At 45.0% G+C, this 24,431-nt stretch overlaps 4 protein-coding genes across 4 annotated transcripts; 2 read left to right on the forward strand and 2 right to left on the reverse strand.

The window, feature by feature from the left end:
• Nucleotides 1-1,174: 1,174 nt before the first annotated feature.
• On the reverse strand, nucleotides 1,175-3,755 carry LOC131289209 (V-type proton ATPase subunit E). The gene is made up of 5 exons (XM_058318421.1): nucleotides 3,667-3,755; nucleotides 3,444-3,508; nucleotides 2,203-2,547; nucleotides 1,934-2,128; nucleotides 1,175-1,846 (listed from the first exon to the last, which is right to left on the reverse strand). Exons 2-5 carry the CDS (start codon nucleotides 3,474-3,476, stop codon nucleotides 1,739-1,741), a joined length of 681 nt encoding a protein of 226 aa, XP_058174404.1. The 5' UTR covers nucleotides 3,477-3,508; nucleotides 3,667-3,755; the 3' UTR covers nucleotides 1,175-1,738.
• Nucleotides 3,756-4,414: 659 nt separating this feature from the next.
• On the forward strand, nucleotides 4,415-15,272 carry LOC131286358 (regulator of gene activity). Its single transcript, XM_058315304.1, has 9 exons — nucleotides 4,415-4,527; nucleotides 5,641-5,774; nucleotides 6,665-6,807; nucleotides 8,378-8,941; nucleotides 13,662-13,887; nucleotides 13,999-14,349; nucleotides 14,443-14,647; nucleotides 14,743-14,907; nucleotides 15,013-15,272. The coding sequence occupies exons 4-9, from the start codon at nucleotides 8,381-8,383 to the stop codon at nucleotides 15,236-15,238; spliced, it is 1,734 nt and encodes a 577-aa protein (XP_058171287.1). The 5' UTR covers nucleotides 4,415-4,527; nucleotides 5,641-5,774; nucleotides 6,665-6,807; nucleotides 8,378-8,380; the 3' UTR covers nucleotides 15,239-15,272.
• A 413-nt stretch (nucleotides 15,273-15,685) lies between these two features.
• Nucleotides 15,686-19,772, reverse strand: LOC131290074 (centrosomal protein of 152 kDa). The gene is made up of 3 exons (XM_058319457.1): nucleotides 17,374-19,772; nucleotides 16,378-17,298; nucleotides 15,686-16,296 (listed from the first exon to the last, which is right to left on the reverse strand). The coding sequence occupies exons 1-3, from the start codon at nucleotides 19,498-19,500 to the stop codon at nucleotides 16,096-16,098; spliced, it is 3,249 nt and encodes a 1,082-aa protein (XP_058175440.1). The 5' UTR covers nucleotides 19,501-19,772; the 3' UTR covers nucleotides 15,686-16,095.
• A 544-nt stretch (nucleotides 19,773-20,316) lies between these two features.
• Nucleotides 20,317-21,988, forward strand: LOC131284577 (O-phosphoseryl-tRNA(Sec) selenium transferase). Its single transcript, XM_058313439.1, has 4 exons — nucleotides 20,317-20,454; nucleotides 20,524-20,653; nucleotides 20,729-21,625; nucleotides 21,702-21,988. Exons 1-4 carry the CDS (start codon nucleotides 20,338-20,340, stop codon nucleotides 21,986-21,988), a joined length of 1,431 nt encoding a protein of 476 aa, XP_058169422.1. The 5' UTR covers nucleotides 20,317-20,337.
• Nucleotides 21,989-24,431: the final 2,443 nt, after the last annotated feature.

Consider the following 24,431-nt stretch of genomic DNA (forward strand, 5'->3'; position numbering starts at 1 on the left):
ACCAAGATTAGTGATCGAAGACACTGGCAATAAGGATAGTATGATCCTGTAAGTTCCACACGGCCAACACACACACCGATACAAAACGATACCAACACACGCTTTCTTAACTGCTACTACCCATTTATCATTGTCCAGTGTGTGGCCGGATAGTGTCAATACCATTTCAACCCGTTTCCATACCATTGCTTCGATGGTCAGCAAAAAGAAAATCGTTCGTTTAATTTTGTTGTCCACGAAGCAAGATGCTGTGGCAATGGAAACAGTGGAACAGATCAAACACAACCGGTCAGATGGTAAGGGCTAGGATAATGACCATTAAATCTCTTTCGTTAGACAACAACGAACATCTGGACCGAAAACTAGACCGATAGTATTCGCGACATGGAAGAGGAAAGGACGTTGTTAAACGCGATGCAGAACATGATGTTTTTTTTTCTGCCTGCAAATCTGAGAGACCGATACATACGCACTCTGCCATGCTTTGGAATCTTTTGTTTGAAGGAATGTATTTTATAGATGGTTTTAGGAACCAGCAAACTTCATCTGGTCTTTCCAAAATTCTTCTCGCAACCATTATTACCAACGCCACAAAACCGTATACCACAATAAGCAAAAGTATACCGCTACCCTACATCCCGACCTCGTGCGCACGGCGAGCACGTTTCTTTTACCTTATCAGCCTAGAACGGAAAAAAGTATTAATTACTTCTTTAAGCTGGGGAAAAAACATTTGCAACATACATAGAACAAATACCGATCGTACAACTCTATCTCACGTTTTCAGCAAGTCTCTCACCAAATCTGCTCTGTTCGGGCAAACCTAGGCGGAAGTGCCAGCGTAAATCCGAACAGAGTGCAGCACTGGTGTGAACGTGCAGATGTTACTGTTAACACTCTTCAATTACTTGCGCCGTATTATGATGTAGACAAAGGCGATCAGATAGAAACAAAACAAAAAAAAAAGTTAGATAAAACAACTATAATATTTAACAACAATCATTTGCACACGGTGTGTTTCCGCTAAAACTTAAAGAACCTAAAATTCTGCATGGGGCCTGTGTGTTTGACAGAAATCAAGGGAGGAAGGTTTTTGTGAAGCAACTGCAACTAAACAGTGTAAAGAAAGAAGAACTAGTTCGCAATGACCGACTGGGACTATAAAATGGTGGGAATACACATTTTTACCCCTCCATTATCTCAAGCAAGTGGCGCTTTCAGTAGTTTGTATCTATTCCTGTTTCCTCTGAAGACGAGTCTTGCTTGCGAGCCAACCTTCCACAACCGTGGCTACGTTTGCAGTGAAACGACCAAAGTTGATGTTATAACTCGAGTGGTCAGGTCAGCTTTTGGGGAAAATACACACATGATTCAACAAACGTGCGGATAAAGGAATACTGTCGTTAATGGAGGAAAAAAGGACAAGGAACAAAATGAAAAGCGAAATCTTGCAGAAATACAGTTTGTTCCCAGTCAACAGTTTAAGTGCGGCTAAACTGTTCGAAATTGCTCGGCTAGTTTGGTTTAGATTGCATGTAGTAAGTGCAGCGAATTGCATTTTGAAAATAAGTATGCATAATTAAGTGCGAAACTGTTTTGTTTTTCCTTTACGTGCGTATCCTGCTTCTGCTATGCCATCGGATGGGGCTGCCGAAAGGACGCCTTTCGACGATGTTGTTTTGCGCTGGCATACTTCTCCTCCCCTTTCGGCAGCTACTTCTGAGCACAGGGCTGCAATTTAGTCATTGAATTTACGGTTCATGTTACTACCGAACAGAGCATTACGGATCTCCGGCACCAGCTGTTGTGCGATCAGCTCCAACCGGGACTCGAGGGTGTTGGAGACCTATTTTAAGAAAGAGAAACATGTTCCGATTAGTTTTTCATTTTCATTCAACAGATTGGAAATTTAAAAAAAAAACTAGAAACTTACCTTAATGCGTCCGTTTTGTGCCAACAGATCAACTCCACCGGTGGTATCGGCTGGCAGGAAACTCTCGGTATCCAAGGTCACTACCACATCAAGTCCGCACTTTTCCTTGTAGGACGCAACGGCCGCCGGCAGCACGTTCTGGATGATCTGGGCATCGACTTGACGACCACGGATAAGGACGTTGGCCTCCATCAGCTATGTCAACGGGATAGGATTTTCATTGTATCGTAAGGTTGTTCGACCATAAGAAAAAATACTGCGTAACGTACCTGCAGCAATCCCTGGGTGATGAGGTCGGTCAGAATGGTACCGTAACGACCCGCATCCCTCGTTACCTCCCCGAGGCGACGACGGCATTCATCGAGCACGCTGGTGACATGATCTTCGCGCACCTTCAGCACCTTCAGACGGGCCTGGTTGAGCATGTTCGAGGACTGGATCTTCTTCTGCAGTTCGACCTGCTTCTCTTTCTTTTCGTAGTACTCCATGATCTTCAAGCGCTGCTGCTGCACCAGACGGCCCTTCTCGATGTTGAACTCTTCTTCGGCCTTGGCGTCGATTTCTTCCGCCTTTTCGTTGGCCTCCTGCTCGATGAAGGCCATCATGTGCTTGATCTAGGAATAAAACACATTTATAAACGTCTTTTTTCCAGATTGCATGGTTTGTCTACCGCATGTCTCAAATAAGTAATTACTATTACAAAAACATTCAAATGTTTGTTGATCATTTAGAATCTTTTCTCGCATTCCTCTCCGTGTCATATGACACCAAGTCACAGTTACGTCGTGTCTGAATAATCAATTAGCTAATGTTGGGCATCTTAACGCGTTTCCAACGCTTAATAAAAGATGTATTTGAAATACGGCCCCAATAGAGCTCTACTTTCCATTTTCATTGAATTTTTAAATATTTTTCTTTCAATCAAGGGAACGGTTGTCACCGAACATAGCAGTGGGTCATGTGACACACATTTTTTAACCACAAACATTCCATTCGCCTAGGGCGCCTATCCGCATCGAGGGAAGATGTTGTTGGTGCCCCATGTTCGAGGATACCAAAAGTACATTATTGTTTTTTCCGGATCTGCGGTAAATATTGAGGAAATTGTGCATATCTCGAGCTATCTTTTCACCGTAAACGAGTAAACACTCGCCCCCCTTCGCGCTCGCTCTCTCTTTCTCACTTGCAACACTCACACGATTTGACACTTTTCACATGACAGGTCCCGTGACCCGATGGAACATGGTGGATGGGAAAACTGCAAATTTTTGCTGCAATCCTGCTGCTCGGATCCTGCTTGTTTTGCTTTGGTTTTACTACTAGGATCATTTCGAAGAAATGATTCCATAAGCACAACTTCCAACGCTTTGCAATAGCAACTATTGAACCGGTCAAACGACGGCATATTATGGGCTTAGAATTTAGCGGATTTGAAGACAAATTTTTCTACACGAGCTTTGCGAAACATTTACCGTACAGAATTTTGTATTATGGATATCGGCGGACTCACCTGTTTCTGAACATCAGCGTCGCTTAGAGCCATCTTACCAGCGGTGTTGTAATAAAGGTGGCAAACTACAATGTCCAAGAGATTTCGTGCCGTACATCAATCATAGATTCCCCAGACGAAATTGCAATACACATGAAGCGGAATAAGAAAAAAGGAACGATTAGCAACCCTGTCTTATGTAATTTTGATGAAAATGGTTACGATTGTTGCCGCACAAACTTACCGAAAAAAGGGAGATTTATTCCAGAGTCGTACTGCCTCCGCAAAGTCGACTAGAAGTGATCACGTCGTCGTACGTCTGCAAGTCTGATTTCGGCGCTACTGGTGAGCCTTGTGACTGGTCCTTCTATCCTGCTTAAACGCTCTCTCAAATAGATACATACTCTCTCTTTTACTCAATTGCGTTATCTTGCCTGCCCAATGTATTTGATATGAAATAGGTTTATTCAAGTGTTTATATCTATCTTCAAACCCTTTCATATTTAAAAAAATAGAATGATCTAAATCACAATAACCAGGCCTTAAAAACCTAGATTTGGGGTTAGAACAATAAGCAATCAGATTTTTTGTTTGAAAATATGTTTTCTTGTCCCTGTGGCTTGGTCCGTCCATTCCCGGCTTTCCTTTCCTGCCTTGCATAACTAGATTTTAAATTGATTGAGTGGAAATTCGTTAGGTTCTTTCCTTTTAATTTAAGCAAATTAGAGAAACGTTAGCGGTAGATTGAGATAAATAACATGAATTACAGTTGCGGCACAATTGTGCAGTTGAAATGGCATGAAAAGGACTGTATTTTCGCACCAAGAGCTACTCGGTCGAACTCGTTTTTCGCCTCGTGGGAACTGTCTAGCTAACCCGCTCCCTCTGTTACGAGAGATGTGGGCTCAAGCCATCGATCTTTCTTGTTCTCGCACACAGCTCCTCATTTTCGCTCGCTCAAACGAAACGGCAGCAGCAGTTTTTTCGCCACTCGAAAGTGTTTCAGTGGATCCTCCGGAAAGAGTTTCCCAATATTTTACGCGTCCAAAGTGTGCCGTTTTCGAGTGTAAAATCCATCCAATCCTACTGCAAACTGATCACCAAGGTACTGGGCAGCTGTTTCCGATAAGGCATTGTAGTTTACAAACCGTTCGGATCCTAAAAACGGGTCCAAAAATTAGTCTATGTTCCACCTTTCCCTTCGGTCGTGAGTGTTTTCTTCGTTTTCTTCGCGTGCTGGGCAGTTTGTGCTTCTTTGTCACACCGACTGAGAAGCAAGGCGCTGGTACTGCTCTTACTCGTGCATTGGGAAAATAAGTTGAGGTTTGCTTTTCTCGATATATCATTCCTACCGTATCCATACAGCATAGTTTTACCATCTTCAATGCCTGCGCAAGGACTATTTACATCGACATTCTCGTGGTTCATATCCGTTTGCTTATACGCGTTCGCTGGTTTCTAACATCGCACAAAATGCATATTAACGCATATGTAAGGACAGCGAACTGTGTTATGCACGTCGAGCTTCTCCAGCTCTCAAGGTGACGTCGGGAGTCGTATCGGCTTTGTTTGTAGGCTACTATAAACAAAGTACCGAAGAATATATACGCAAAAAGTGTGTAGTTCCTTTCGTTCGACGTTTTTTTTCTTCCTTAATCGATTACAATGCATTTTAGCTTGTAGATAATCTCAGAACCAAGAAATGTAAGTCAGTGTTGAGGACAGAAAGAGAGCGAAGAGAAGTGATCAAGAGCGAGCACGTAGGGCAAGTGAATCGAATGTTATGTTTACAGACTACGCTCGAATGTTTTGTTTCTTCTTGGAACATGGTACATTTAGGGCATGCATTAGCGAATCACTAGAACGTACTGCGCTAGACAGTATAAGTCTGCTAAGTTCCATTTAATTTTCAAATGGGTGTTAATTCTAAGGAAATGCATTACACATTTTGCCATCGTTTGACACTGCCGATTCGAATAGCGTCGTTTTCTACTTGTGGTCTACCAATCACGGTATTAATTTGACGAAAACCGGTCCAAGACGTCTCCACACAAACACCACAGCACCGTAATTGGAGGTTGAACACGTACTTTTTGGTTTCTTATCCACGATTCGTTGTACGTGCACGTATCCTTTTAGATGCTTTTCTCTTCGAAGAAACGGATTCGAAAAAATCGCCCCGCAAACCCAACTTGAACCTTTTTCTTTCCATCGACAGGTGACGGGCGACTAGCTGGTGAAAGAGAAGCTGCGCATGAAATCAACATAACAACGAACACGACGAACCCCCCACATATTGGCGCTTCCGGTAGTGTAGCTGCTACACACGGATTTGGATTCTTCTCTGACGAGGTTGGTTTTGGCATTGGTGTAAGCAAGTAATCAATAAATCCTCCACTTCGTACTTAGCTTCGTGGGGAATCTGTAATGAGGCTGCAACTATTCATCTAATCGGTGATTGATTATGGCGGAAGAAGTGAGCATAACACATGCCGAATAACTACCGAGGACCAGAATCGAATCGGAAAATAGGAAAAACAGAATCACCGAATCGTTGTACCGTGTATAAATCGTTTTCCCGCGCGTGTTTGTGTGTGCATAGTTTTGCCAGTGTGGGTAGTTTTCAACGAAGTGGGAAAGAAGCGTTAATTCATTTTCTCTCGCTCGATCCTAACGCGCCATGCGAGTAATTAAAGGATTATTGTTGCGTCGCCTTTGATTCGAACAAGGCGTATTGTGTAAGTGTGTGGACGAGTGTGGATGAATTGGACAAAAGCTTCCACTTCTGACGTGTTATTTACGCGATTTTCCCACGAAAATCTGCCTGAACGAGAGAGATTGCGGGTAACAAGGAAAGATGGAAACTACTAAATACATTCCGTCTCCCTCCTTCCTGGTCACCTGGGCATGATCGGAAAAGCGGAAAAAAGTGTTTTAGACCGAAAAGACCGCGAAGAAGTGCGGACAGGTTGAGCTTTTCCCCGTTCTTCTAGGGACGCTGAATAAAATGATTTTATTCTGCCCAACCAACCACCTACCACCATCCTTTAGTTGGCCTTGTCCGGCAGTGTTCTTCGAGTGTAGGGTGCATCGAGTTTACAGAAGTTTGCCAAAAACATACTTCACTGTTTGCTAGCGAACTTAGCAACCAATGGTGTACCTGGGAAACAACTGCTTAAAAAATCCATTGCATCGTAAATGGGAGAAATCTTATTTTCCGGCTTTATCATCGTGTTTTGTAGGTGCTGCTGTGTATTCTCTAGTCACGGCCAAGATTTTATTGGACACTAGACAACGGCAAACCGGAGACCTCAAGACTCGCTGTGGCAGGATCTCCAATCGTATTCTGGAGACAGTTTTTATGAATCGTTTCCCCGCAAGTTAGGTAGGTTTACGATTACGACGATTTTGTTTTCATCCACCGTCTTTCTTATTTTTCTTTTAGGGTTATAATTTGGGTAACATTCTGAGAAAATTTGAGGAAGAAACTAAAACTAGGATTGCTGTTAGATGAACCATGCTAGCCACTAAGGAGGCCTTTTATGCCAGAGAAAACCGAAAGTAATCTAGTTGCGTAACATAGAACCAGAAGCAAGGTTAAAGTTAACAGTCAGAAGACTTTGTGATAGTATTCATCAAACCGCGTCAAAAGCCAAATGTCCAGCTTGAATACACACATAACCATAAGATAGTACTCATGCACGATTGTAACGCAAACAACAATGTGATGGTGTGAAAATCGGGTAAAATTCAGTATGTTAAAGCTACTATTTAATAATCAAACGTGTTTTTGAGCTTTTATAGTTGGTAACGTTTCAAAGAACGTTATGATGAGAGATAGCGAACGACGTTAGGAGCGAAGTAATAACAAACTAGAGAAAAAGGATCACAATTGTTTCCGTTGATGGAATGAGAAAGGAAGCTACGTTTCAACAGGGAGGCGCATGTTATTAGGCGGAAACTGCTACAATAATATGTACCTTCTAAACTTTGCACGCAATATAAGTATGTCAGATTTTTAGGCATTTCAAAAAGTATGCCTTAAATTCGTCATGTCAAGCAACATGTTTTTCTTGAGAGTTCCACGATACAAATTGCTATTTGAAGCGCTTTTTATAATGTGAGCAGGTTATTCCATATAGTTTAAATATGTCTATAGTATAAATATTGTTTTTAGACTGGGGAAAGGAAATTGAGGATGCAATAGTAACTTTGTCTTCAGCGTTGGGATGTTACAATCATGCGGGTTATAGTTTCTTCCTGGACCTTATCAATGATTGACCAAACACATAGTATATCGTCTAGCATTAGGGGCATCAGGAACAACGAGTATTAACAATATATTTATTTTTTCTTTCTTTTCATTAAAAATCCAAAACCGATCCAACAAAAATTACACAAACACACACCACTTGTTACCGGCAAAATCATTGTGATTTACTCCCTCGGTAACACGACGATCCATGAATGATGATGTTGCCGATGGATCATTTAAAACATCCCTGTCTCATTACCAAAACCAACCAACCAACAATCCAACCGATGATCGAACAAACGAATGAATGAACCAAACAACCAAAACTAAAACTTACATTTTGCGCCAATATTTGCCTGGCGGCGCACCTTCTTCGTTGTCCCGCTTATGTTCGCTCTGTCCCCTCCTGCTCCGGCAATCAAAAATTGTGTCGCCCTTAATCGCTTCGGCACCATTGATTGTGATTCGATTGCGTTGCATTGTACTGTGCGTTTTTGATTTGTCGTTAAAAATCCATTTGATTGAAACCAACTAACATTTTATTTGGTCATTGCGGGCCACAATTATATGTTGCTTTCGGGAATTACCGCGCTCTTTTGCGGCCATCGGCTTGTTATTGGCATCGCTGACGGGTACTTCGGTGCCGGTGGGTTCGTTTGGGTTGCGTATATCTTTTTGTGGACGGCGGGCGGAAACGCAGGTTATGGCAAACTTGAACTTCCAACAACCGCCCAGAAGCATACCGAGTAGTGTGTCCTTAAGCGGGAGAGGCGGCGGAGGTGGAGGAGGTAGCAGCAGTGTAGTGGGTGGCTCGGCCGGTGGTGCCTTCGGCGGTAGCGCCCTCAGCGGGGGCCATGTTACCCCGACCTCCGGCATGTTCCCGTCGGTGGTGGGCGGTTCGGTGGGAGGCGGTGGCCCCTTCGGACAGAGTGCACCCTCGCAACAGCAAAGCAACCAATCCTCCTCGTCCGTGGCACCCCTCTCGCCCAGCACGAACGGTGGCAATCCTCGGTCCGGCGGTGCGACTGGCATCATGGGCGGAGGAAATGGGGGTGTGGGTGGGGGTCTTGCGAGTAACGGCCCCAGCAGCGGCCAGCAGCAGCAACTTTCCTCCTCCAATGCGGCGTCCGGTGGAGGCCGAAGTTCCAACCTCTTCGGCGGCGGTGGTCAGCAGCGCGGCGGCGTTGGTGCCGGCGTTGGTGCGGGCGGTGCAGGAGGATTCGCGGATCGCAGGACATTATCCGGACTCGGCGGTACATCGATGGTAAGTGAAAATTAATTAATCCCAGCTGTCACTACTTTGCAGCATTCACAATTGGTCAAGACGCAAATTCTTGAAGGTGAATGTGAAGATCTCAAAATGCCGAAATTGTTCATATGATGCCATCATTGGCTTTTTCTTTCTATGTCGCATTTGTTGGTGGCATGCATCCATCCTTTTGTTTCCATTAAGTGGCTGCATTTAATTTCAATTCGAACAAATATTCCGATGCCCATTTTATTTTATTTCGTTTATTTGACTATCATAACGACAAATAAAACGCACAACCACTGAAGAACGATCCTCTTAATGCGACCGTTTGCAACGCTTAAAAACATTCCACTAATTGGCAAAGGACGACAATTCCTTCCTTCGTTGTACCGGAGTTCTCTTATCTCTATGTTTCTTTTCCCTTCGAATGGGTCATGGTCTTTATTATTCTTTCATTTTTTACGGTAGTTTGTAAGAAATTGTTTCACATTAATGTATGTAAATGTTATTTTGGTTGTTGTTATTTGTTGGTTCTTCATCCTGTATTCTATTTTGATTTGGTAAATTGTTCTTTCGATATTTTGTCATTTAATTACACCATTCAGTCTGTTCTTTTCTGTTGGTTTGGTTCGGTTTGGTTGGTAAAGGGATGTGTTACTGTCATTTAAAACATTTTTGTTACGATCTGATTTTATTCAAATTTAATTTCAACTGCTTTTCTTTCCTTACTGTGAGAATGTCTACGTGTTTTCTTTTCCATAGATTTATTTTTTTCACCTTAACGATCTACATCGATCGTGAACAACATTAATTTCAGTAGAAAATGTGTCATCAGACTTTATTGGAAGGGTGGTCCTGTCGAAGTATAAAATACAGTTTTGTTTTCCACTTACTGCTTCAGTGTGGCTTACTTTTATGAGCTTTTCTATGAGCTATGAATTGCTTATATGGTTAAGAGTTCTGTTGGAACGATTTAGGTGTAAATAGGGAAGGCAAATCCGGTTGTTTTTGTATCGTTGATGCTCTTCGCGCTGGACCGGATGATTTTTTGTAAAATAATCCCAATGCTTCTTTCATCACGGGAGTCCACACGACCACATATGTACACACACCTACGCTTTTCCTCTTCTCGTATAATGTTGGTTCTTTCAGATGATGATCAAATATAAAGGAGAATCGTGTTAATGAAACGCAAAGTGCATTCGTTATCTGAAAAGTATCAAACCAGAAGTTTTTCGTTCATGCTGCGAAAAACTTTTGAACTAGCAGTAATGTTACTGCAAAGGGTATATGGTGCATGGTGGAGGGTTGGTCCTGTTGATTTCTTGTACAATTACGCAACATAACGTACGTTCCTACTCAAACGAGGACGCAACCTTGGTAACATTTAGCTGCATCTTCTTTAGCTTATTCGATTTCGGGAGTCTGGAAGTGTTGTTCACATTCATTCATTCGGAGCATAAAGCAACATATATGTATACTTATATGAACACCTGCACCAACTCACGCTCGCGTCGCACCGAAACATGTTTATGCCTGGATCTGGCTGGCCGTTGCGAATGTGTTGGTACTAGCATGTTGCTTGCCGCACGTCTCCATCTTTGCCGGCGTCGCTGGTTTTTGTTGTTACATCCCTCCGTTTGTTAGTCACGTTTTGGCTTCCGCGTAGTAAGTGCGTATCGTGTTGACTGATTTTTCGCGTTCGCTACAGAACGAAAAGCGAGTGCATTTGGTGCTTGTATTTCTACGCTTTTTAGGAAAACCGCCGAACGGAACACCCACTAACAGCAAGCCACACAGTTGCTCGGCAGTGTTTCATCTGGTTATCACCTTCTCAAGTGTGCTGTTGACAAACCTACCCGCTCACTGCCCTCCCGATAGTTGAGCGGAAACAAAGGGGGGAAAAAACACGAAACAAATCCACGCGAGTGAAACAAAACAAACCAATTCCGTGGGGCATAAGGAACGTGAAAAGTGGCGGGCGAGAGCGTGTGCGCGGGCGCGTACAGAACCAAACATAAATAAATCCTCCGGTCCAGGGAGAGTGTGGGGTGGGAGAAGTGGGCCGGCAGTGATCTTTGCTAATCTGCTGCGCAGTTGTGTAGCGCATTGGCCGTAATACGTATGGTAGTGAACTTCCTCCTCGCGAGCTGCACATAACCTCCCATCTCGTTCGTTCGCTCGTTCTGAAGTGACAGCTAGAATTTGACTCGCCCAGTTTGGCTTTCCGCTGGCTGTCAAAGAGTATCCGCGGCATGTGCAGTGTGTAGGATATGCTCCACGACTAGGCTGCCTACTTAGTTTATCGTTATGCTATCTGCTTAGAAAATCAACCGCGCAGTAGGCTACCCAGACAAGCAAGCAGGAATTGAGTTTTCTACCCTCGCGTCGGTGTATTCAATGTGTTAAGAACATCTAGCAGTGACGCCCGGAAGCATACCTTCTCATCTCTCTGCTCAGTGCGTGTGCATTTGAAGTTGAAGCATGTTCTCAACCCTACCGAAAGACATGCCACATAAAGGATATTACCATCATAGGGTCCCAGCAACAACGGGTACGGCAGTGGGTGGCGGCGGTGGCAGCGGCATCGGCAATGTAAGTGAAGGCGCGCGATCGCCGAAGTGCTTCGACGCAATAATGATGGTGGTCCAAAAAACGACCCTTGCCGGGTACAATGTGCCATGTGTGCCATGTGTGCTTTGTTGTGTTTATCGCTTGTGAGGAGGGGGACACTCAACTCGGCATACGCAGTTTTTCAAATTATCGGCGTTGCTGATTCATCGGGCTAAAATCATTAACGCAACACGTCATACCCACATTTTTCAGTCTAGATCTAATTATGTTGGGCATCGCATACAGTATGTTCTCTCGCTTGGCGAAACGATGGTGTCTTAAATGCGATTTACCAAGAAACTGAATGTAAACAAAAAAAATAACGATCCTTCATGTGTCAAATGAAGTCACGCTGCAGCAGTATTTTAGAAACGACGCAAAATAAACGCGAACACGTTTACTCGCTTGGCCAACCTTCCCCTCCTGGCCTTGTGGGTTTGTTTGTGCCGTTCTCGAAATATTAGCACCATAATCAAGTGGTCGGTTCTCAAGTTCCTGACCGATTGGTTGACTGCCAAAATACAACGGAAAAGGACCATCATCCGCTATTCTTTGCAATTTTATTTCATTCAGCTCATCATAGGTGTAGGTTTTTTTTCGAAACGAATTGTTTTAAGCGCTGTTTTATATAGGCTCACCGGTATCTATAAAACTGGTTGATATATAAAACTGGTTGATAAGATGGAGCAAACGCCACGCAGTACTTAAAAATGCGGGACTGAGAGGGTTGTCCAGCGGTTAGGAAGTCTACTCTATTTTTAGAAGTGTATAATACCATCACCGGTTGGAGTTGTGCTTGTTGTGTACATCGTGTACTTCGAAATAAGACTATGTTTTAGCCCTACAGAACCCTTCACAGTAATAGGTAGGCAGAGTCTGATAAACAGATGAATCAAGTTTTGTTCCATTCATACAACTTGGCTTATTGAAATTAAAGCATATCCTTTTTCAATGTGTCACCCGGTATGTAAGAAAAAAGCGTGGCATTGGCCAATATGCATTTTCATAGAAATGAAAGGTAAAGAAATATAAACGTAATGGTTGGTAGTGTACAAATGGCCATTATAATCGGGTCTTAGTATTATCACACCGAGCAGCGAGAGGGCTCGTATGCATCAATTGGGCGTGAAGGAGATTGCACACTATCGCGCACTACCATTCAGGTTCCGGAGACAACATCCGCCATCCTCCCCCCCGGCGATACCCGGCTGCGAATCGCTTTCGCTGTCTGTGGAATGACCTTTCTTCCTTATCATGGGCCTGTTTACCTCCTCCTAGCAAATGTAGTTTTCTCCCGTATACTTACCATTTACGATTTACACCGCTGGGGACTTACTTTGTTGTTTACATAAAACAAAACATCCCAACGATCGTAGGTAGAAACACGGAGTGGAGGACGTGCGGCATTCGTGTTGTAATTTTTCACAATCAGCTCGAAGGAATGTTTTTACATCTCATGTACCTTGATCATGGATGCCCGTTTGTTTTCGTTTCGACTTGAAGATAGAGACGATAAATGCGAAGATTATTTAGTAGCAGTATAAAAAGTTAAGCTGGACCTTGATTTTACGTTCAATTAACAGATGAACCCCTCTGCAGCCTTCGTTTTCACTGCGATGCATGCAATGGAAACACCTTACGGACCGAAATCAATTTGTTACTATTTGTGCATGCTTTCTAGATCGTTTGTCATGGCGTGGGGGTTACCCGAGGTCGGGTACTTTTTTGATTTGTTGTAGGTATCTGGAATTTCAGGACCATTTCCGTACAAATGCCTACCTATTGATGGTACAGTAGGGTAATGCTGTTTCCAATAAACATGCTATCCTATGCATAAATGTGGGGTTTTTTCGTAGTCATCGTTCTCGTCGGCTATAAAATGTGGTGGATGCCTTAAAAAACCTATCAGTTCATACCGTCGCCTACTTTCCGATTGATACAGAAACAGATTTGACAGTGAGTTCAGCAACGGCGGCTGCGTTTGGATGAAGTTTAGATCAAGGTTTATTGCGTTGTACATTGAACATTAAACCAGTGTTGTTTTTTTCCAATTCCAAGGGTTTGTTTAATGCCAATAATCTTAGTTGGGTTTGTTTTGCCATTCAAATCTATTTTGCAGTCCAATATGGTTTCCTTCATGCAGTCGCGAGGATACGGATCTCAAAGCGGGAATAGCATCAACAACTACCACGGTGTGTTCGTCGACGGCGGTGCGACGGATACGGGCACTCCGCCCCTGCTCGATCTCTCCGAATTCCCTTCGCTCACGAACGCGCGCGGTGGCCAAAACGATCAATCCCTGCCGCAGTCGAACGCGCTGCAACCACCTGGTAGTAAACCGTACGGTAACGTATCTGCCGCACCACCGATTGTGTCGGAATACAAGATCTCTGCTAATCTAACATTCAATCCCTCCGTTCTCTTTCCTCAACAAACGACGTTTCGTCACACAATAGTTGGGATGGTGAAACAACCGACGTCCGAACAGATTGCGTTTACGATGTCGAACGAAGACTTCCCGGCCCTTCCCGGCACGCAAAATGCCGAGGGCAGCCAGATGGGGGCGGCCAGCCAGGGCTTGCAGGGCGTCCACCATCATCATCATCCGGATCACCATGGGGGCGGTGGTGGAGGTGGCGGCGTCGGTGGAAACGATAGCTTGGGAGGCAAGGGTAGCGGTGGTGGTAGTGGAGGGCCAGTAGGGAGTGCAGCTGGTATGGGCATGGATCTGCAGAGTGATTCCGGCAATTCCAACGTTAACATGGACAAGGGAGCGATGAAGCGAGGCGTACAAACATCACCCAGCGGTAAGGAGGAACTGGAAAACAAAAATGCATCCAGCGTCCCTTTTCGTTTGCTTATTATAGACGTGTCTCATATGTCACTCTTTTGCCTTACAGGATCGGTAACGAATATTCCTGCCAGTATGGTGAACAACCAGTTCGGTATGGTGGGCCTACTAACGTTCCTCCGGGCCGCGGAAACCGATCCCAACCTGGTGACGCTAGCGATGGGTCAGGACCTGATGGCGCTCGGTTTGAATCTGACCGCGGTGGAAAATCTGTACCCGAGTTTTGGCGGTCCATTTGCCGATGCGCCTGCGAGGTAAAGGAACCATCGGCAGCTTATGGTCGCGAAGAGCGTTTCTGATGACACATTTTCCGTTCTCTCTATCACTCTTTGTCGCACGTCCCATACAGACCCCAGGATATCGACTACAATGTACCACCAGAGTATTTGATCAACATGTCAATAAGGGACAAGCTGTCGAAGCTAACGTTGCAAAAGTATAAGGATGATCTATTATTTTATTTATTTTACACGAACGTTGGTGATATGATGCAATTGGCGGCAGCGGCGGAACTGTAAGTGTACCCAACGTCACGCTACATCTTCCGTTGGGAAAATGAATACGTTTCTGATCGGCTCTGTTTCTTTCGTCCTTACCCGGTTTCACTCACTCCCCATAGGCACAGTAGAGATTGGCGATATCATACGGAGGAGAAAGTGTGGATAACGCGGGTGCCCGGCATTGCAACGTACGAGAAGAACGGCACAACCGAGCGTGGCACGTACTACTACTTCGATGCGCAAACTTGGCGGCGAGTGCCAAAAGATTTTCAAGTGGATACAGTGAAGTTAGATAAATGTCCAAACATAAGTGCTTACGTCGCGATGAGCGGACAGTCTGTATAATATTTATTAATTTGTAATTAAACCAGAAAATCAAGAGCAGAACACTCGAAGTTTGTTTTTTCCAAAGGGTTTGTCCTCCCCTTCTACTTTAAAAAAGACGAAAACATCCGAACTAAGTTAGGATTATACATAGTGTCTTCCTTTTGAAATGCTCGGCAAATTGGCGAGTTTAGAAACAACTGCATTGTGTAGAAGAAAACAGAAATGTACAAATATTGCCTTTAGAAAATAATCAACCAAGACTTTCTCGAGTATAGAAACCAAGGGCAGTTAGGGCACGCAAACGATAATACAAGAATTGAATTGCATCTTTTTCCTTTAAAACTTGACAAAAATAATGTGCAACAAAAGAAAGTGAAACAGTATATTAGCCATATAATGAGTCTGTTGAACAAATTCTGGTTGTCCTTTCTCATAACAAATCAAACACAATTCTGTTTCGTTTTTGCTCAACATTAACATATTTTATAAGAATTACCATTCATGCCATCAACGCTAAAGGTGGTGGTTAAAATTGCAAGAGCGGTTGTACAATACTTTCGAATTACAAACACAAAATGTAATCAAAGAACCGACCGGGCGGACGGTGAGCTGTTTTTAGAATTCTATCACTACACAATATTGCTAGTTTCTACATACGATGGTACGAGTATAAAAAAGGTTAATCTTTCTACTGGCAGAGAGAGCTTCGGTGCATCGAGCGAACGTATAAATATTGTCACTAGTAGGCGATGGTCGATATGGCAGTTTGTTATGTCCATTTGCTAAGGCAGTTTCTTGTGTATGCGTGTATATATATTACTATTCTACATACCATGTACTACTTCAATCACGTAAAACGATGAAAATACAATTTTCTAACTGCTTTGCTGCTTGACCAGCTGCAGCTTGGTTTCATAGTCCGCCTCCAGCTTGGCCAGCTGTTCACGCAAATTTCGTTCCTTGCTCTCCAGTGCTTCCTTCATTCGGTTTTGTACCTTCACCAGGGCGGCATTGTATCCTTCCTTGATACGATCATATTCCTTCAGCATGTGCTGTTCCTTATCTTCAGCGTATTTCTGTGGGAATAAACAAATGCGGAATAGTAGATAAGCTTGGGAGCATTTGGTTACCGGAAGATGTTCGGTCTTGGTTCTCACCTTGTAGTTAAGCGCGGTCTTCTTGGCGGACTGATACTTTTCCGTGACCAGATCCAAACTCTTCTGGTACTCCGTTTCGATTTCGCGAAACTTTTCCGTCATCTCTTGCTCCCGCTCGCGGTACATCGCTCGCTCGGCGGTAATCTGTGCGATCAGTTTCTCCATCGACTGACGTTCGTTGGCCACCAGTTCGCGCTTCTCCTGCAGCTCACGCTCCAGGAACTGCACCTTCTTCTGTCCGTTGGCTACCTCTGCCTTATACTTGCCCATCAGCTCCGACTGCTTGTCGAACAAGGCGCGGGCGTCTGCGTCCTTCTGCGCTAACAGTTCGCCCAACTTCTCCCGCTCGGTTACGATGGCACACTTCAGCACCTCCACCTCCTGGGTGCGTACCTTCAGCTCGGCCATCCGCTCGTACTGTTCGTGCTTAAGCGTATCGATGTTCTCCTCGAAGCGTACAAATTGCGTCCGAAAGCGCTCCTCGATCTGCTTGATTTGTCCGGCGAACGCACGGGCCATCTCTTCGCGCACTTTTTGCTCCTGCTCGCGGGCTAAGCGCCGCGTTTCGGCATCACCATCGACTGACGAGGCTCGGCGCCTTTCCATCCGGTGGTCCTCATCGTCGTCGGACGTACCGACACTCTGATCGCGCGAAGACACCTTCCGATGCGGCGAGGTGGCACTGTCGCACGTTGCGCTGCTGGACGAGTTGGTCGAGATCTGGCTGCGGATGATCTGCTCGAACTGGGCCGCTTTTTCTTTCAGCTCGTCGATCAGGTGGTCTCGTTCGGCCTTCAGATCGAGTCGGTTGTGTAGCTCTCCGATTGTCGCCTGATGATCGTTCAGTTGCATCTTCAGCTCGTTGATTTCGCGCAACTGTGAGGTGCAGGTGGACTGCATTTTGAGATTTTCAATTTCCAACTAAAAAAAAGACAAGTGTATAAGACTACAATCCTAATCGGCTGAACAATGCCCATGTCCTTAAAGTAACTTTACCTTTGAGATTTGTGCCAAACCATCAATGCACTTGGTGCAGGTGTTGGCTATATTCTTGCCCACCCTGTCCGGTGTGTGATTCTGCCGCGGACCATCTCCAGCACCCTTATCTGCCGACTGAAGCTGTTTCAGAAGCTCTTCATGGCTTGTTTTTTCCTTATCCAACATCTTCGCAAGCTCATTCGATTTCAGCTCGGCCAGCTGTAGTGCTCGCTCCAGCGATACGACCTGCTCCTGTAAGGCAGCTATTTGCTTCACACTATCCTGCGCCTTAAGGGTAGCCAGCTCGCGACTGAGCTCGTCCTTTACCCCGCTTATCTCAATGTATAACCGCTTAAGGCGATCGCATTCGCTTTGCGCGTCTTTGAGGAGAAACTTTTGCTTCTCCACTTCGAGCTTGAGAGTCGCACAGGAGTTCGCTTCGTTGGTCAGCGTTCGACACTTCTCGGTAAGCTGCTCGGTTTCACGCTCCAGCTGTTCGATCCGTTCGTCCGCCTGTAGTTTTGTTTGCTGCAGGTTAAAGATCTTATCCTCAAGCGCCTCCTGGCGCAGATCGATACTCAACCGCCTTCCATCACTGACGGTGGATCGCGACCGATCACCGGGCGATGACGCCCCGGGAGACATTTTTTCCATTTCCTGCTCGAGTATTTTACACTTTGACGCCAACCGGAACGCTTCCTCCTTGTACTGGTTCATCTGAACAAGTGCCTGACTTTCGTCTTTTTTTAGCTGCTCCAGCTCTCGGTTCTTCGCGTGCAGCTCTTCCTCGAGCTTACGTATGGTTTCCCGCTTTTCCTTCTGGCCCGTCATACAAACGAGCAGTTCGTTCTTAAGCCGTACTACCCGATTGTCTCCATCGCTTACGCCGCTACGAGCGTTGTTCGGTGTACTTCCGATAAGGTTACGATGCGCAAAGGTATAACCCGTTGCATCCGCATCGGTCGGCTGCGGTTTTTGGCCCATCGACGTATCACCATGATCCACGCCCTTGTGCGGCCCGTGTACTAGACTGTCCATCAGGTCCAGCTCGTTGTTCGTTTTCTCTAATCGGTTCGTGAGATCGTTGATCGTTTGCCGCATTCCTGAGTGTTCCTGCTCGAGTGCATTGATGCGGCTGCGCAGACGCAACCGTTCCTGCTCGAAGTCACCCTGGTATTTGGTTTTGGACAGCAGGTTGTTACACTGGCGCTGAGAGTCCTCCAGCTGATCCTGTAACTGCTGCACGGTCTCCGACTTTTCGATCAGCAGTGCTTCACGCGATTTCTGTAACTCCCCGTAGCGAGCCTCCAGCCGGCGGAATTCTTGCTGCCGTTCATCCAGCGCGCTCTTAAAATTGTTTATCTGCTGTTGCATCATTTCGATCTTTGCATTGTGTCGTTCTTCCGTCTGCTTTAACAATGCATCCGTGTGTCGGTCGGCTTTTTGCGTAGTGCTCTGCTCCAATATCCGATATCGGGTCAGGCTGTCCTGCAGCATCATCGTTTTTTGCTCCAGCTCCGATACCAGGGCCACGTTGCGATCTTCTAGGGCGCTTACCTTACCACGCAGCTTCTCGTTCGTGTCCTCCAATTCCGATATCTTTGTTTTGCTCTGGACAAGGAGTTCTTTTGTTTGATCGCGGGTCATGATGGCGCGATCTTTCGCCGCCTCCTCAAGAGCTAGTTTCTTCTTCAGCGCGTTGACTTCCTGCTCGTGCACGTGTTTCTTTTCATACATTTCCCTCGCGACATGCTCCAGCTCGCGGGATTTCGACTCGAGCAGCAAACGCAATTCTCTAACGTTACCCGAAAGATCTTCACCCGGTTGGATCGTCCTTTTCGGGCTTGGCAGCGATGGCATGGGTGGTGCCGGCGGTCGTTCACTGCTACGTCCATCGTCGGCATCGTCGTCGTCGTCATCTGGCCCATCGGAGTAATTCGAACGATAGTTAAGCGAATTAAGCGTATCGTTATCATCACAGTGCAGATCATCGAACGCGCCAACCAGCTCTTTAGCAAGTTCGTCCTTGCGTCGCTGCTGATCCAGCAGGTCTTCTTCCTCTTCGGCTCGCTGTTGATCGTGGTCTGTCCGGTTCAGGTGGATGCTTCCGACATCGTTGAACAGCGAAACTGCCGGAGTGTCCATAGCAGTGCTGATCGGCTTTGTTCACCGGGACTCGTTGATGATAGTCAGCACTTCAAACCACTCGACTTTTGGCCGTTCTCAAGGGCATATTTCTTGGCACGGACACACCATTCTCGATGCCCCGAGAAGGCCGATGGACAGACACTCTCTATAAATTCGCTACTTGTGCTACCTTTTACCGACACGCACACCAAATCGGGACCCGGTAATCGCACGGACGCCCTTGAATTTTAGTTCGAGGTGTGAAAAACTGACGGCGGGGAAATTACACACGCGCTGGGCATCCACCTGCGATCGGTGGTGGACAAAAATGCTTGGAATGTGTTTTAATTGCCTGGGGAAAACGTAAACAAAAAAACTATGATTCACTTGCCGCTTCACTTTACCGCCGCTTTCGTTTCAGTTTCGCTTGGGCAGAGTGCGGTAACAAAAAAAAAACCGTCGTCATGTTGACGTTTCGTGATTGTTGACGGTTGCGTTTGACAGCTGCGATTGTAATTTCAAATTCGGCAGCTATTTTTGGTTGTTAATAATTTTTTATTTTGCCATTTTATCCAGCTAATGAAGGTTGGGTGCGTTTGATAACTTATTTTTCTTCTTATTATTCCTATGTGATTGTGAAAGTATGGCTAAAACATGTTGATTAAAAGGACCAGTTTTTTAGTCATCAAGCCAAGTCATCAAGCCAGTTTGACAGTGATACAAGCCCTTCAAGTAAAATGGTAGACCATTTGACAGTTTTCACAGATTAGATTGTAAACAATCCCAAAAGAATCTAAAACTCAGCAGGATCCGTTTTGCCGGTTTGTTGTGTGCTGTTTACCAAAGAAACATTCCATGAATGATAAAACGATAAATTCTATAGCAGAAAGCCTTGTTCCCAAAAACTATCTGTCGATAGCAAACGATGCCCGACAAGAGCGTGATAAACTTGTTCGAATTTTACTGGAAAAGGTGAACTTCATTGTGATACAGTGAAGAAAAGTGTTACTCAAATTAGATTGTACAATTGATTACTTTCAGAAAAAAATACCACACGATGGATGGAACGAAACGACGATAGAATACCTGATAGCAGAACTAGCAATGCTCGACAGTAACAATTTCAACTCCCGGTGTGGCGTCGGAGAACGAGAAGGCCGGGTAATCTGCGGTGAGTAGGAATATTATTGATTTTTTATTTAGGGAATATCTAATCAATTTGTTATACATGTTGTTTTCCCAATAGATCTTGTTCGTAGGAGACACTACAACTTTGCTCATGGCATTGGCCGTTCCGGTAATCTTACCGCCGCTCAACCGAAGGCCGCTGGCTCGACGTTAATGGCAAATCTTACCAACAGCTTGGTCCGTGACCTAATACGCACCATTGGTGTGCCCAATTGTTCGAGCGCAGCCGTGGTTCCGATGGCCACCGGAATGACTGTTATGCTCACGCTTCGTGCTATCCACGTTCAAAGACCAGACTCGAAGTTCGTCCTTTGGTCCAGGGTGGATCAGCAATCTTGTTTCAAAAGCATCCTTGCCGCCGGCCTAACTCCAATCGTTATCGATAGTGTGCTGTCCAAGGAACATACCACTCCAAAACAGTCAGTTCCCTTCGCTACCGATCTAGCTGCGTTTGAGACTAAAATTCAAGAACTAGGCGTTGATAAAGTTTGTTGCCTCCTATCGACAACTAGCTGTTTTGCGCCACGAAATAGTGACGATATATTAGAACTGGCAAAGCTTTCTGCGAAGTACAATGTACCACATGTGGTAAACAACGCGTATGGACTGCAGAGTACGTTCTTTTGCCACCAACTTGAACGTGGGTCACGTGCTGGAAGAATCGATGCGTTCATTCAGAGTACGGATAAGAATCTGCTCGTCCCGGTAGGAGGAGCAATCGTTGCAGGATTCGACAAAACGACGGTTGATTCCATCGCACGACTCTACCCTGGCCGTGCTTCCGGGTCGCAGTCGCTGGATGTACTTCTGACATTATTGACGCTTGGCGTCAACGGTTACCGAAAACTGATGAACGAGCGCAAAGAACTACATCAACTTTTGCTGGGTGGTTTAAGCGATTTAGCGAAATCGTACAATGAACGTATATTACCCTGCAACAATCCCATCTCTATCGGTAAGTTGTGCCGATGTAAGGACATCCATCCTTCAAGACATAAAAATGATTTCAATTCTTTAACCTCCAAACACAGCAATGACGCTGGAGACATTCAAAACGGACTCGGGCCAGTTGGAAATGATAGGATCGATGTTACAGAAGCGGGGGGTATCCGGATGCCGAGTTGTTACCACGATCGGTAGCAAAACCATCGACGGCCATCTCTTCACCGCATGGGGAGCGCATAGTTCTATGGCGCAGGTGCCTTATCTAACGTGTAGTGCCGCGCTAGGCATAACACGTGACGAAATTTCCCATTTTCTTTCCAAATTGAATGAAGTTTTGCGCAAATATCGCAGTAAATATTTGGACCAGGAATAGATTTTTGTGATTAAAAGAACATTATACTGTTAAAACCATTACCTACATGATTATGAGAAAATTTAAAACATGCTTGTGTGAATCATAATCTGAAGAAATTCAGGCTGAAATTATCTACTTTTTGTAGAGAGATATTAGCCTGCCTCTAGAGCGTTTCGCTGAAGAATAACGGTACACATTTGTTGATCTCGCATTCAAACCGGAGGCACGTTACGCATCGAAGCGCCCGAAAAACCGGCGACCCCACAAAACAATAGGGGACCACAAAGCGAATGAACTGTGAGACTCCGGATCGCGGATCGAGGCACTTGCACGATCCGATGCGTGCGCATGGTAATTTTACGCGACTCTTCAACGAACATTGCCGGAATGGTATGCAATCGAACCAGCTGATTACCAAATGGATTCTGCCGCTGTTGCTGCCAGTGTGATGGTTTTCACTCGACAGTGCCACACCCTTGTCGTCGTAGCGAGCGCGTTGTAAAACGATCGAAGGGGATTCCGATTCGATACCGCTGTTCGATCGCGATGGGGTTGTTTAGTTTGGTGGAGGATGTCGTATGGTAGGTAAGTACGAAGGTAAGAAGGGGAGACGGGATAAACTTTTCCACCCCATTGCAGGTTTTTCCCATTCTTTCAATCGGACAATTAGAACCGCTCCCACTTCCGGGCGCGTTCTGGTTACGAATCGATCATACTCATCTATGCTCGTATGTATGTCTTGTAGTGTGTATGTAGTGTGAGCATTTGGGGTTGTTTTTTGTACAATGTAGGAGCTGAGCAGCTTTCGGTACGATTTAAAGTTTGGACTTAAAAATTATCAATATAGTAAAGCATGTTGGATGGCTCGAATTTTGAGCAAGTAATTTCTTTTTAGGTTTAGTTTGTGTTTTCAGTTGCTACAACAGTTCTTGTAATCCGTTCTCCTAACACAACGGGAAATAGTGCCCTGGAACCTAATCGATCAACACTTGTTTCACACCATTAAAACAAAATCGTTAGGTTTTAACGTGTGTGGAAATTTATAATAGTTACATCCTACAATTTAAATATTACATCCTACAATCTGGTTATCTGGGCATCGTTGCCAGGCAACGTGCAGTTCGCACCATCAGCGTGGATGATTCTTACGCCCTATGTTCGCAGCAGATGCCTTAGGTTAAACCAAAATCCAAAGGAAACATACAGCCCTTCCTGTATGGGCAGGTAATACACGCTGACAACAAATATTTCCTCCTCGATTCGGTCAAAGGAAATTTCCTGACGATTGATGAGCAACCGCTTCGACGGTATGGATTGATTTGACGCCAATCATCAAAAACGGCGCCCCGGTCAAACGGTGGTGTAATGAAGATTGATGAATCGTTCGTGATGTCAGTTTGGTCGATAGCTTTTTTTCCTTTTCGGTTCGCTCGCTCCGATACCTGGACACCGGAGGGAACCATTCGTTCATTTCCGATCGTGTCCTTACCGGTGATTATCCTCGTCTAGTGCCGGCTCGTGCGGCAGATGACTTACCGGGACGATCGATTTGGAAGGAAAATTTCGGCAAAATTTCCTATCCACAAAATATCGAAAAGGGACGCCTTTTCTTTATCCCCGTTTTGTTGTTTCACTATTTGGAATAACGTCGAAAAACGCAACGAATGTCCTAGATCCGAGGCCAGCTGTGAAAAGGTTCGGGTTTGTTCTGGCAATGTAACGAAATGTTCGATTTCTCGTAAACCGCACGAGCACGGAATACGTCGCATTAATTCTCCCAATGGGTGAACATTTGGACGGTTAGGTTTTTCGTGTCGGAAAGGTGCCAGGACCTTTTGCTTTATCGCTTCGCTGCGCTGTGCTAGTGGAAAGGTGTGAAATTTGTAAAAATACATGGAAGATGGATCGAGCAGTTTGGCAATTGATGGAGGCTTTCGATCGTATGTTGAAAATGAAAAAAATGGAGACTTTTTTTATATCGAACGAAATTATTTGCAACAGCTACAATTAGCTAACCAAATTGTGCCTAAGTAACTATTAACTTTAAATGTGTAGCTTCAAAAACTGTTCGATCTGAAGCTTTGTTTTCCCTTTAAATTGTTTATATAGTATGATTTATTTGTTAGTCAATGATAATGAGCTTTCTTCCTGCTTGACACAAGTATCATGTTAAATGGCATACCCTTTACGTCTCATGTTCGCCATCGAATGGCACGAGCGCAAGGTACTCGTTATCCGGCTGTTAAACTCTCCCATTTTTCAAGACATTAAAAGGTCTTCGACGGTCACTCTGCATGTTCAACAGCCCACCATACAAATTACGTTGCCCCAACGTGTCTCTCTTCAAGCAGAAAGAATGCACCTGCCGATCCTGTGTTCGATGCATCATCGCGTGCCCACCCGTGGCTGCAGACGCTGAGGACAATTATCAATTTTATGCCGAAATTCGTCCGAGGCAACA

This window comes from Anopheles ziemanni, chromosome 3 (assembly GCF_943734765.1).
Source record: "Anopheles ziemanni chromosome 3, idAnoZiCoDA_A2_x.2, whole genome shotgun sequence".
In the NCBI taxonomy this organism is placed as follows: Eukaryota; Metazoa; Arthropoda; class Insecta; order Diptera; family Culicidae; genus Anopheles; species Anopheles ziemanni.